This window comes from Penicillium cataractarum (assembly GCF_028827025.1).
Source record: "Penicillium cataractarum strain IBT 29864 chromosome Unknown utg000001l, whole genome shotgun sequence".
Classification (NCBI taxonomy): Eukaryota; Fungi; Ascomycota; class Eurotiomycetes; order Eurotiales; family Aspergillaceae; genus Penicillium; species Penicillium cataractarum.
In genome coordinates, this window is record NW_026622737.1 from 1,724,822 (window position 1) to 1,738,216 (window position 13,395).

The following is a 13,395-nucleotide window of genomic DNA, read 5'->3' on the forward strand; positions in this document are numbered from 1 at the left end:
GGCGTCAATGCATCCATGTGACGAAGATCCTTTCGTCCGAATCTATAAGACCCCAGCATCAAGTGCAGAGGACAACATTCGCTCCCCGATGAAGACTTGCCTTGCGTCGTTTGAAGCACGCATATTCCCAGCAGCACCGAGTCTGTGCTTTCGCATCCAGTCCTGGTCAGTGGTCAGCCTTGATAACGCGGCTCTGCTGGTGTCTCGCTACGATCACATCTCGGGCTGCGAGCATGTCATTTTAGATAAACCCTCTAAGGAGGGACTCATTCATTCGCATGTTTCGACCTATCTCTCTGGCTCATCGAAGGCCGCTGAATATGGGGGAAATGCACCAAATGCAACACGGAGTGGCGCATTGAAGTCCGAGGCTTTGGCACACAGGAAGTGAGTTTAATATTGACCAGATGGATTGATTTTGGACCTGACATCACGCCCCGGGGACCTGATGTGGAGATGCCACGTGGATATTTCAAACAGCTGTGTGGTGGCTGCCGAGGACATGGTTGCTAGTCCTCGACTACGTTTTGAGAGTAGCATGGCAGAGGGTGGTGAGAGGGATGATTTGTCAGAAGATGAGCTATATTTCCGCAATGCGTTCTTGTTGAAAGGGAAGAAGTGTATGCGTACTATGGAGAGAGCCCCTCCAATATGGTGCTTGCGGCCTGATTCCCGTCGACGTCACTTTCCAGGCCGTGTTTTACTTTGAAAGAGCATCATACGGTCTAATTCAAAGCTCAGGTTTATTCACTATGAATTGGCACTTGCCAATACTTGGAAATACTGTTGATTGTCATGTCCCGGTCTCAAATTCCCTGGGTCAGTCTTTCATCGTGCTTTTCTAGAATGGATAACAGGAAATGCTCGCCTACACAGAATGAGTAACCCCTCTTTCATTCTCCATTTTCCAGGTTCCGTCTTAGTACCACGACGGAACATGATTTCAGGTACAGAGAAATACGGAGATCCCTCTCTCAAGGCCCAGATATTCGGGATATAGTTCACAGATCTTGTCGGCCCACTTGTGGGTAGCACGAGGTTTATGTCTGCTTCTCAACATAGTATTTGAAAGTGACGTGTCTCGACAGCCAATTTTTTTTGCCTCCAGTGGCGCCGAACCTAGCACTTCAGCCCGAATTACGTGTGGTTTGTTCACTTTCAAGACCCAACTATATCTGACATGGCTAGAATCCATAAAGTCTGCGAGGCTGTTCTTACAGATACTAGGTGATTGGCCTAAGGACAGATCAAAAGTCGTCCGATAAGGTCCGATACCATGATATCGCCCCTTCAGACTTGATTTGTTCAATCCGATGCTCGGCAAGGTGGCTTTTGAATTTAAGAAAAAGTTAGGTCTACTCTCTTTCAATTTCAAGGGGGACAACCCCTTGGCCGATGGTTACTAGAAGATCGGAGAGAATGCGCCGGTATATTACTGAAGCTGGCCCTGGGTGTTTCTTTATTTGATAGTCTCATAGTATGAATTTCACTTTGTTGGATCTCAGAAAAATTTCCCCCGACTTAGAGAAGACCCTGGAGTTCGCAGATATGTCGCTAATATTAAAGGGGCCATATAGGTTCATTTTGCCGATGTAGATTGCCGCCGCAGCATTATCGCCCAGTAATAGTCTGAATTCGGCATCCACTGGGTATGTCAAATCTGGCGATGATTGTAAAATTCGTAATGATAATCTTACAGCTGTACCAGTGGAGAGGATGGGACCTGGGGTACGCAACCAAGTACAACATCCATCAGAGGCCAAGTGAGGGCGACGGATTCCTCTTTGCCCTGACCGGTCTGGCGACCATGGGACTTGCGCATATTTTTTTTGGGCATTTAAGCATCTTTAATAACTCCATCAAGTGTTACAGGGGCTAGAAATGTCCTGCTAATAACAGAGGTTGCTCATTAATCCAGCCAAGAAAACGCAAAAATGAGCATAACAATCTTCATAAAGTGGTCAATCCAGACGATATCTAGGTTGAGAAAGTCCTCACAAAGTAGAAAAATAAAAATAAAAACATACAACAGCCAGGATTCGCATGTGGTCACCCACCATACTACTAACTGGCCGGCGTGTGGCTTAAGTACGGCTGAGCGGACGGGAAGCCCTGTTCTCCACACCCTATGGTCGTATGTGCTATCAACCACCTAAAAAGAAAATATATCCTCCAACCTTCCTAATTTCAATGCAAACAGCGCTGCTTTAGCGTCAGTTTGAGAAGGGGTGAGTCCTGAATAGAAAAGGTGAGAATCTAGGTGGCAGCGGGCCTCTCGTTCGGATAGGGTTGCCCAACACCTACTGGAATCACCATGTTTCGGTCTGCCAGAAGAAATAAGCTATCTGGTCACACAGTCAAAATCTCCGTACTGCACACGTCTAGGATATATAATTAGTTGTCAGTACGCGAACTTCTATGGGGCGGAACGTGTTTGGCCTCTAGCTACTACCGTCGCCTCCCTGCCTCACCGACTGGTCTATCCTCCGTTTCTCCATTTCTCTTATTCCCCACACCTCCATCCTCGTTATCTCTACATCTCCTTACCCGCCCCCCGCCCCCTCCCCTCGACATAGTAGGAATACGTATGGGCCATGTTTCATTGGCCTGGCTAGAGGCATTATGGGGCGAAGAGCGGGCCAAGACTTGGAAGAATGAGGTTTTGCAGAACCTAGACGGTTCCATGAATACTGAGTTCATCGCCAAATTGCCCTCAGTATCCAAGTACATCAATGCTGGGATAACGCTATTTATGCCTTTCGGCCAATAAGCGTCAATGAGCAACGGAATAGTATGAAGATAGCATTTATTGGTTAACTCTGCCTCTTAAAGAAGTAGCTGAAACTGAGTCTCACCCTTACCCTGGCCTAGTGAGGGGATTCGTCCACTCAGGGGAAACATGCCAGTTCGACCCAGACCCCAATCCCTATCATCGGGAAATTACAGCAGGCGTCGTCATTATTTGAGACTTCAAGCTTGAAGAAGAACTGCTGAATGGTGAAGGAGTGCAAGAACAGCAGTATTGTCTCGGTAGCTAGAACGAGATATGCGGAACCGCTCATGATGTGGTCCCTTGAGAATGACCTTAGCTTCGATGGAGCATTTGTGATAGGAGGAAGAGTGGTTTGTATTATGCGTTATCTGCTGGGGAGGTTTCTGAGATGGGTGACCTCATACAGATCGAGTAGAAATGGGGCATTCCGTCCAGGTCATCAAAGGCGTATCCTCCTTCGTTCATCCTGGTGACTAGTGTATGGAGAGGGGGTGCGTTCAAATTCACTTTCAAACACCAGAATATTCCGTCAACATGGTTTCCCAAAACAGCAGCAAGATGACTCAGTCCGTTCTGGACGCTAAGCCAAGTGAAGGACTCAGAAAGCGCAGCAAAGGGCGTGGGGCGAGATGGTGGAATTCACGAGGAGCATTCAGCTTGATACAATGTAAAGTGGACTCTACAGCGTTCTCCAACTCAAAAGCAGTTGTAATCAGAAGAATTCATATTGCGAAAGATGCACTAGAATGCCACTGCGGGAGTATGCAAGAAAAACCCGGTAACTTTGGCTCCTCTGGGAATGAGAGCTGTGGAAAGGTGCGATCCGAGGCCGTCCGTCCGAGCCGAGATCGCTCGTCAGAACCAGATTCATCCATGAAGACGAGGGAGAGGGGGTGGTGGCGTCAGTGAGACTATTTGGGGAAAGATTGACTGCAAGCGGTATCTACGTCCAATGAGCCCTCAAAGCCGATGAAGTCAAAGTCTACTAGCTGAAGGGCGAGGCAAGAGTTACAGAGGTGCTCCAAATTCATCATTAAAACGATCATAATCATTTGACTTGGTTCTGAAGCCAAGTAGTTTCGGGCTATTTAAAATAAAACTAGGACATAAATGAGAACAGGGTCTAGACACGCAGTGTATCGACCGGAGGGAGAAGGGATAAACCCCTCTGCCTCATGCATCACCAAGCGAAGAATTACTTCTTCTTCTTCTCCGAAATGTCCACGAAGACATGGCCCAGAGGACCAGCCTGTGGACTCCATCCCCCATGTTCGATTCTATACTTGGAATTATCATCCAACACCTCGACCAGATTGTGGAACTCCCCTCCACGATTCTCCCAGTGGAGCTCGCAAATCTTGGTATCGCCATGGAATAGGTCCAGACGACCCTCGCTACCACGACGGCCGCGAGCACAGATCTCGCCGATGCCATCGGACTCGATGGTCATGTAGTCGATCTCATCCTCGTGGAGAGACTTACGACGGTCTGTCGGGCTGTGGAATTCGCCACTGTTGGGATGGTGTTAGTAGGGTGATGCCTAATACCCTGGGAGAGGCTGCGGTACCCTTCGATGACAGTGTTCTGGACGGTGATTTCTCCATCCTTAAGATGGTCCCGAATGTGGAAGGAGACCCACTGGGAGTTGTAGTTGTTCAACTCCTCCTCGGGACCAGTTGTGTTGCTCATCGTGAATGTAGTGTGTGAAAGTAATGTGTAGATACCATTAGAGAAGCAAGTAGGCAGAGACGCTGCTATGAGGTTATATATGAGCCCAAAATGCGGGGTAAGGAAGTACATGGGTACATCACACCACCAAAGATGGTCGTGTGATGACTCGTACATGCAATCGATCTGGAGATGTTGTGGTCATACCGGGCACGGTCGCATCACACGATTGGCCAATGGCCAGTCGAACCACGGTAGTAGCCTGATTTTGGCTCGCGCGGAATTGCGGGGGGTCATCATGAATTAGCTTCAATAAGGTCAATTTCCCTAGAATGTACCCCAGGTTCCAGATAATAGAGAGTGACGGTCGTTGTTTCACCAAGTCTACGTAGTATGTAGTACATGGGTGGGCTATTTTGGGGCTAGTTGGGGCCAACTGGGGCCTCTAACCCCGGAATTTGACATACTCAAAATGCAGCCGAGCCATCCGGGGCCCATACCAGTTGTCATACTGGGTCCCTCTTGCAGCTGGTGGCGACTCCTTGACCAAGTCATTGGTTCTCAAAAAGCCAAATTGTGACCCCTCACTTCGTCTCACGTGCCCTTATCCTGGTCCGCCTTCTTATTGTAGATCTACCCCTAGAAAAGGCCGGTATGGCTGGGAAAAGGAAGTCAAATCTACCATTTCCGGATGTCTCGTCTATGTATCTAGCCGTTGTATGGCTATTACAACTCCCTCCAGGAACGTAAAACCTAATTGGAGTTCCCCCCCAACATTCATGAAACGGCCAACGCGGCGATCGCCCATGGTGTCATCGTCACTGTATACTTCCCACCGTCGCCCTGAACATTGCTTGTCACCGTACGGATCGTAACATTATGAGGTTGATTGGCTTGAAACTGTGTTCCTGCGAGCATCTCCAGCCTCCCGGAGTGAGTGTCAGGAATGCTGACAGTAACGTTCTGCTCGTCGGGGCCGTAATTAGCCAGCTTGACAAAGTACTGCGCATCCGTCCTCGAGGCGACCCAATACACAGGCCCGAAAGCTGACGATGACTTCACTGGCAGAATCGTGTCCCCTTTGTTGGACGCAAACATCTGTTGCACAAAGTAGGATGTCGAGGGTGTGATCGACCCCGGACTCGAGTCGAAACCGTAAAGGGTAGGCTGAAAGACACAAAGTTTATAATTGTACGGGCCAATAGTATCCTCGAAGGGAAAGGAATACTTACCGACCACGAAATGAATCCAAAATGCTCTAACATGGGTGCATAAGCTGCCATCTTCACGATGTCGCTGTTTCGCTCCATGCCAATCATATACACGGCCTCACTGCAGCTTCCCTGCAGAAATGACCAATAAGTGCCCTTAGCATCCGTCGTATTACGACAGCCGTATTCACCAATCATGACAGACTGATTCCGTGGCTGATTGTCAAACTGGTTGAATAAGGCAACGAAGTCGTCCGGCTGGCGATATAAATGTAAGTCAATAATCACACCCTCGGGGAGAGGCGATAGGAGACAGTTGTAGTCCCCATTTGAGGCGATAAGCGTAATGTGGGGGTATTTGTCGTGTATCGCTTTGTAGATTTGGTTGAAACGATCGGGGTAGGTAGCACATCCACGCGTCAGATCATCTTCGTTTCCAATTTCCACGTAGTCGACTTTCCAGGGATCCTTGCGTCCATTCTGAGCACGAATTTTACCCTGAGGTGTTGTCGAGTTTCCGAGAATGTATTCCAGCTCATTCATAACATCGTCAATGTATGGCTCTAAGTCAGGGCCTGATAAAATGTCTCCATAGGACTTACCAGCCCAGACAGCCAGGAGCGGGGTCATCTTCATGTCTTCACACCACCATAGATATTCGTCAAGGCCGAGCGCATCGGTGTTGGGATAGAACCAGTCGCTGTCTCTGCCAGGCCGATCGACAAGTGGCCCAATAGTTGTGTTCCACTTCCACCGACTGTCAACCTGCAGCCCCTCAAGGTTATTCCCACCTGGGAAACGAAGAAACGTCGAATTAACCTCCTCCAAAACTGTAGCTATGTCCTTGCGTAACCCATTCTCCCTATTATGGTAGGTGGGCGGAAATAGTTGAACATAGCCAAAATTCAATGAACTGCCAGCAACCTTCGATCCATCAAAGGTCAAATGCCACTCATTGTCTCCATCTGGCGATTCAGTCGAGTTGAAGCTCGCACTGAATTGTGTGAAATTCGAGGCCGTGCTCTTGACGGTCAGATTATGATCCGCATAGACTATACCGCTATGCGATCCAATCAGCTGGATGTTGATGATGCCAGAATAGTCGCCCATCATCCAGAATGAGGTATTGTATGTCGCATTCATGACCGGCACTCCATTGTAACCGGTATTTGCGAAGCCAACGTAGTCTGATACACCTTCCGGAACTGAGACAATGAGCGACGACTTGATTGCGGCGCTCACGGGCTTCGAGATATCCTGAGATATTTTCGCATCTCCCACCGGAGCATAAGAGGTCATTCCCAGAGTCGATCCTTGAAACCCGTTGTTTTGAAGAAGTTGTCCATGAATACCGCCATCGCCTTGTTGAGCCATGTGAGTTCATTGCAATTACCATATTGGGGCATTGCCATTCCTGGGAGCTTACCTGAGTGGTTCATTTCCTGTAACGAGAGGTAATGAGTGATTTTGCTATGACAAAAGTCTCGAAATCTGTTCTTACCTCAAACATCATTCCATATAGCAACGGACTCGACTTATTCCCTCCATCCTTGCCGACCGCCAGACTCACCGAGCCAGGACTCCCAGTGTGGTGATGAGTTAACGCTCCAGCAAGACAAGTCACGAAAGCGATACAAGTCGCCGCAGCTAGGCTCGAGTAGACGGCTGTTCCCGACTTCATAACGTGTCAGGGAAGTGTCTAAAGAAAGGCAGGCGGACGACCAGCGAAATTAAGCACTTGGAGGTTTCCGGGCCATGGCTAATTAAGATTGACAGCTATGACCCCTGTTCGAGCACTTGATCGGATCTCGAATTTTCATTCGCTGTCAATCTCTTTTTCCAAAGGGTCCTCTCCACAAGAGAGCATCACGGACCTTGGTCCCGGCCATGCGCAAATCAAGTTGCCCGAAACGCGTTGGAAAGTTTAGCTGCGTCAACTCGGGAGGCAGTTTACCCAATGACTATGTTGTGATAACCGACTGCTTCTGACAATTTTCCAAGTTTCTATCGCCATATTTAGCATAGTGCGCGACCGCGCAAGAAGGTTGAATTGCGGGCCTTGTGCGCAGATCGCATGTCAGGAGTGATGACGTCGAGCGCCAGTCCCAGGTTTCGGCATCACTTTCGAACGAAAAAGAACAAGCAGATTTTAGGACATAGGTGGGGTGTATTAGTACATATTTCTATTTATTTTTCCCTCCAACTCTCTGACCCTTTTCTAAAAATTAGAAATTTGTATGCCTAGCTCCAATCGCCCAACCCATATCAAGATCCAGCGCCCCGGTTAATGTGTAGTTCCCTCGGTCGCAAGCGTAGTGAACCCAAATTAGGAATACGTATTTAATCTAAGCCTCCGTTCAGATATAATTTTCGAGACTTTTGTATATTCATGGTTCGTCACTCCCTCAATTGAAGCACTCTACCTTTCATGAAGTGCTATGCATTTAGCCGCTTGCCAGGCCGACGGCATATGCGCGTTTCACGTCCACCCGAGCGTCCGAGACATATTAGGGCATGAATCTTAGATATTAATACTCTGGCCAATGAAAATGACATATTGTATCATATTCAGAATGCCGGGACTATTCTAAAATGCTTTAGTGACCATTAAATTCCCCTTTTTAGGCAATCCCGATGACTGACGGTAGTCCCGAAGCTCTTCGGCGTCCGTTTTAGCGCCCCACGCCACACCTGATGCCCTTAACCCCATCCTTCTTCCGATAGTATGAACGACCTCATTTTATTTGGCGGATTTTAGGATTTAACGTAGGATTTAACAGCGTTAACACCGTGTAAATGGATGCTTCATTTTGCCAGTTCAGTCTAAATGGTCGGTTTTTCAACTTGGTGGAGCTCTTCGAATACTCTTGAGAGGACTAAAACTCTATACTGTGGGAAGCTCTCGAAGATATATAAACCGTCGAAATAGCCCATCTATTAGTCAGTTAAATCAAGACCAAATCTGAAAGAAAGCAACCGGGATCTCATATTTTACTCAAATATTACCTTATAATTACAACGCCATGCCTCCCCAGGTCTGGCTCATTACCGGTACTTCTTCCGGCTTTGGTTCGCAATTCGTGAAAGAAGTGATTGCACGCGGGGACAAGGTAATTGCGACTGCACGGAATGTGGAACGAATCTCACATATGAGAGATCTCGGTGCCGCAACTCTACAACTCGATGTCACTGCATCTCAGGATGAGCTCAACCGCAAAGCCAAGGAGGCTATATCCATTTATGGAAGGGTTGACATACTGGTGAATAATGCTGGATATACTCAGTTTGGAATAATTGAAGAGAATAGGTATTTCCAAGGCTGAAATTTATCAAAGGAAAGCCCCGAAGCTAACACAATTTCTCCACCATCTACCAGCCATGACCAATGGTTCACTCAATTCAACACCAATGTCTTCGGAACTTTGAACACCACCAGGGCTTTCCTGCCGCATCTGCGGAGTAACAAGGCTGGTGTAGTAGTATTCATTGGTTCGATGGTTGCTTGGGACGGGTTGCCAGCTGTCGGGGCCTACTGCGCTTCGAAGGCTGCAATTCACTGTACGTTGTTGTGATGGCTTCCTAATGAACATATAGAAGCTGACATTCCATTCAGACGCTGCAGAGTCTCTATCGAAGGAGCTGGAGCCGATCGGAATCAAAACGCTCATCGTTGAACCAGGCGCCTTCCGCACGGAGCTTCTGAACCAGGCGGGAAGCAGCAGAGCCGTCTCCAAGATTGAAGATTACCGAGTTATTTCAGAGGCTGTAGCCAAGAATTTTGACGACTTCAACGGAAACCAGCCCGGCAATACTGTGAAAAGTGTCCAACGCATTGTCGACGTTGTTAAAGGAGAGAAAGAAGCCACGGGCAAGCCATGGCCGAGTTCGTTGCCGTTGGGGTCGGATGCAGTCTGTACTATTCGCAAGAAATGCGAGCAAACACTCCGAGAATTGGAAGCGTGGGAGGACTTTGCCAAGTCGACGGATATTTAGAATTCTTCCATGACGTACATAGAATTTGTGACTCCTTGCCTGGCTCTCGGCTTCTCGGGCTTTTATGACTCCTTGCATCCCCCACTTTGTTTGGCGTTTGGTGGGGTTCCTCGGAAGTGCCTTTAAAGTTGTCCAATTGAGATACCAGAAAAGGTGACAAATTGCAGACCACCTTTCGGAGATCTAGATTCAAATATCTCACAAATCGATCCAGGTGTTTCTAGTTTTCTCTGGTTTACCTCATATACTCTCTTTCTGGCTAGCCTTTAGGTTTGCATTGACTTGAGAACAAAATTGATCATCATTCGAGTCAGCGTCACGTGTTGGATGAATCGCTCCACGGCTCGAGTTTATTCAAACCTCCTTTCCAGTCTAATCCTTCAGTCAAAAACATTCTGTCGCCCCCCGGTAAACAGAAGTACAATGGCCCAATCGAATACATCTCAACCCAGTGGGGGTGGTCGCTTGCTCAATACCTTCCTCAATCGGTGAGTGATACCCCCGGAACTCGCCGGCATTGAAGATAGTGCGAATTATGTCTAACTAGGACAGTCCCGTAAAGGATCATGGATCGGGATGGTCAAGTCTATGGGATTTAGGGGAAAGTGATTTGTGGGACCGGGGGAAAGCTTCACCAGCTTTGGTAGACATCGTCGAGCAACAAACAGAGCTCCTCAACCCCTTTACAGCGGATGGAAAACGGAAGAAAGCACTTGTTCCGGTCGGTTGCTATCATATATCGCTCACAATTAGCCGTGATCTTTTGTTTCATCTGCTGATAAACTTTCCAGGGCTGTGGTCGTGGTTATGATGTGGTGATGCTAGCATTGCACGGGTTTGAGGCCTATGGATTGGAGATTTCAGACACAGCCGTCAAGGAAGCAGAGAAATATGCATCTACGGAGTTAGCAAAGCCATCTGCATATCACTTTGGTACCGAGCAGCGTCCGTCTAGTACCCCTGGCTCGGTGACATTCTTCCAGGGAGACTTCTTTACTTCCCAGTGGGACTTTAAAGGAGGCATTGACGAGACCACTAAATTCGATGTGGTTTATGACTACACGGTGAGCCACACATACGTCCTTGGAAATATTTGGAGTAGCTAATCTCTTGGGTAGTTTCTATGTGCTCTACATCCTGAGCAAAGAAAGAAGTGGGTGGCAAGCATGGCTCGGGTAACCAAGTCAGGAGGCCTTCTTATTTGCCTAGAGTTTCCATTGTATAAGGACCCGAAGCTACCAGGGCCGCCTTGGGGGTTGAAAGGTGTGCATTGGAATCTGCTAGCTGAAGGAGGCGACGGTGTAATTACTGGAGAAGTTGGGGAAGACGGGAAAGAAAAGAAGCCCGCTACCGCAGAGATCGGAGATTTCCGCAGATCTTTGTATGTCAAACCTGCACGATCGTATGAGGTGGCGAAGGGGACGGACATGGTCAGTGTGTATGCCCGGAAATAGGGCATTCGCCAACTCAGAATCCATCTACTTCTTCTGATCTGCCAATTCAATCATTTCATCATTTGCCTTGCGTTCATCGCCCAATTCCACATCCGCATTCTTCACATTATGATGCTCTTCCACTGCAGCAACGACAAGTTCAAACCGACGACCACGTTTCTCAGGCCCAAAGGCAGTGGTGACCATAATGCCGATGGCAATGATGGCAGTCGCAACACCCATGACCGGGCCATAGGCGGACGCTTTCTTACCAGTTGGGGTCGTCACCCAGGTAGATTCGGCGATAGCATTGACAATCTGAGCCGAAGGAGAGCTGATCATGTTACCAACCTGGTATGTGATACCAGGGAACGATGATCGGAAGGCAGGTGGAGACAGCTCATTCAGGTGGATTGGGATGACACCCCATGCACCCTGAACGAAGAATTGCATAAAGAAGCCGGTGGCGCTGAGTGCTGGTTCTCCCGTTGGCAGAATCCATGCTGGAATGAGGATGGCGGACATCAGTGCCGAAACGACGATGGCCCGACGACGTCCCACAAATTGTGACAGGTAACCGATAATTGTTCCACCCACGCAGGCCCCAGTCTTCATAAGAATCGATGCCCTCGAAGCACCGGAATTATCGAGTTGCTTCTGCGTGAGCATGAAGGTGGTGTAGGAGTCTTGCGACGTGTGGGAGTAGTAGTTGAACTTGAATATGCCGGATTAGTTGCTGATTTGATGATGGGAGAGGGCATGGTGAGCTGAAGCTTACCCAGGTCATGAGAATGATGCAGTAAATGCACATCTTCCACTCCTTGGCCAGCATAATTTGCGTCTCTTTCCAGAACTCGCCTGCGCTCATACTTCTCTTGCCTGCTTTCTTAGCCTCGAGGAATTGTTTTGACTCCGGGAAGAAAATTCGAATAATGCCGACGCCGATGGAGATGCCCGCTAAAAGAAGAAGTCAATGTAAGCCTCTAATGCCAGTCAACATTGGCCCCTACTTACCTGCGGCCCAGAAAACAGTCTTCCAACTATCAGTAGCACCGCCGACTCCGAGATTGGCACATGCAGCGAGAACGTATCCGAGGGAGTATCCCTGCTGGAGAATTCCAGACATGAGACCTCTGGCATTCACACTTTGGAGGGAGTGAATTAGCATGAAAGAATTATAGACGATCAGGAAGACTTACGGGCAATGCTCCAGTGCCATGGCAATGGCATTTCCGTACACTCCGCCCATGAACAGCCCGAAGAGACTGCGAACTGCCAGGAACTGCTGGAATGTATGACTATAGATGGTAGCAATCTGGAGAATGCCGAGCACGATCATGTTGAGTACCATAGGCCATTTCCGACCATACTTATCTCCAGCAAACCCAAAGAAGGCTGCTCCGACGCTTCTCAACAGTAAGGTTAGCGTAATAGCTGTCGAGATATCTGTCTTCGAGCGACCGTAGTAATCGGAGAGCTTTTTAGTCTGGATCGACAGGGCATGGAAATCAAATGCATCAGCTGTCCACGCTGCAAGTCCCACAATAAAGAAGACCCAGTCTCGAGCAGACAACTGAGCCATCAAGCTGATGGGGTTAAGGATTGGTTCTGGAGTATGCCACTCTGCATGTGTTTCTCCATACTCGTTCGTCACCTCGACACGCTGTTTCCAAATGAACAGATCTTTGAAACACTGGCGAGCGGTGGGAATGATTCCCTTTGCGATGGGATCGGCAGCCTTGTTGGACGCCATAGCAAACGTCGACCAGGAATTCCACACGTTCGATCAGTAAAGGAAGTTGAGCAGAAGTATAATCAACAAGATAATTCGCAAATTTGGATATATCACATTTCTCCCAAGCGAAAAGTCCATATCACCCCCTACTTATGCATCCCTCATGTGCTCGACCCCCGCACTTTTTTCCGCATCTTCTTCGTGGTCGAGCCCCAGGATGCTGCAAACCCCAGAGATATCACAGATGACCACGCGGGGGTGATACCACTCTGCTGGCCGGCCAAGATATTGCCAAGCATCTGGGCAAGCCGTGTCCTCCAATGCTAAGTTGCAACACAGTGAATATCCCGCATTTGACCACGCGTGAGCCGGCTTAGCGTGGGGAGAGTCCTACCGAGATCCTTTCGGCCCTTGGCTGGCATAGGGAAGAGAGAGCCGGTATTGCGGGATCGGATGCTCGGTGGTATAGGGCCAATGATTGCAAGGGTCGGACGGTGTCTCCAAAGGAAATATGCCCAAATGCATCCCGGTGGCGGATTTTAAGGTTTCTTTGAACTGGCTTCAGAGGCTCTTTGAGTGTCG

General features: G+C 48.6%; 5 protein-coding genes across 5 annotated transcripts; 2 read left to right on the plus strand and 3 right to left on the minus strand.

The window, feature by feature from the left end:
* Nucleotides 1-3,968: 3,968 nt before the first annotated feature.
* N7496_000583 (aegerolysin family protein) lies at nucleotides 3,969-4,462 on the minus strand (the record flags this gene model as incomplete). The annotated part of the gene is made up of 2 exons (XM_056693514.1): nucleotides 3,969-4,284; nucleotides 4,341-4,462. The coding sequence occupies 2 exons, from the start codon at nucleotides 4,460-4,462 to the stop codon at nucleotides 3,969-3,971; spliced, it is 438 nt and encodes a 145-aa protein (XP_056560243.1).
* A 756-nt stretch (nucleotides 4,463-5,218) lies between these two features.
* Nucleotides 5,219-7,333, minus strand: N7496_000584 (uncharacterized protein; the record flags this gene model as incomplete). The annotated part of the gene is made up of 4 exons (XM_056693515.1): nucleotides 5,219-5,608; nucleotides 5,674-7,013; nucleotides 7,079-7,094; nucleotides 7,154-7,333. 4 exons carry the CDS (start codon nucleotides 7,331-7,333, stop codon nucleotides 5,219-5,221), a joined length of 1,926 nt encoding a protein of 641 aa, XP_056560244.1.
* Nucleotides 7,334-8,675: 1,342 nt separating this feature from the next.
* N7496_000585 (SDR family oxidoreductase) lies at nucleotides 8,676-9,645 on the plus strand (the record flags this gene model as incomplete). The annotated part of the gene is made up of 3 exons (XM_056693516.1): nucleotides 8,676-8,959; nucleotides 9,029-9,210; nucleotides 9,266-9,645. The coding sequence occupies 3 exons, from the start codon at nucleotides 8,676-8,678 to the stop codon at nucleotides 9,643-9,645; spliced, it is 846 nt and encodes a 281-aa protein (XP_056560245.1).
* A 423-nt stretch (nucleotides 9,646-10,068) lies between these two features.
* N7496_000586 (uncharacterized protein) lies at nucleotides 10,069-11,099 on the plus strand (the record flags this gene model as incomplete). Its single annotated transcript, XM_056693517.1, has 4 exons — nucleotides 10,069-10,133; nucleotides 10,198-10,366; nucleotides 10,437-10,709; nucleotides 10,764-11,099. 4 exons carry the CDS (start codon nucleotides 10,069-10,071, stop codon nucleotides 11,097-11,099), a joined length of 843 nt encoding a protein of 280 aa, XP_056560246.1.
* Nucleotides 11,100-11,123: 24 nt separating this feature from the next.
* N7496_000587 (carboxylic acid transport protein) lies at nucleotides 11,124-12,831 on the minus strand (the record flags this gene model as incomplete). The annotated part of the gene is made up of 4 exons (XM_056693518.1): nucleotides 11,124-11,792; nucleotides 11,857-12,035; nucleotides 12,093-12,223; nucleotides 12,278-12,831. 4 exons carry the CDS (start codon nucleotides 12,829-12,831, stop codon nucleotides 11,124-11,126), a joined length of 1,533 nt encoding a protein of 510 aa, XP_056560247.1.
* Between the last annotated feature and the right edge of the window lie 564 nt (nucleotides 12,832-13,395).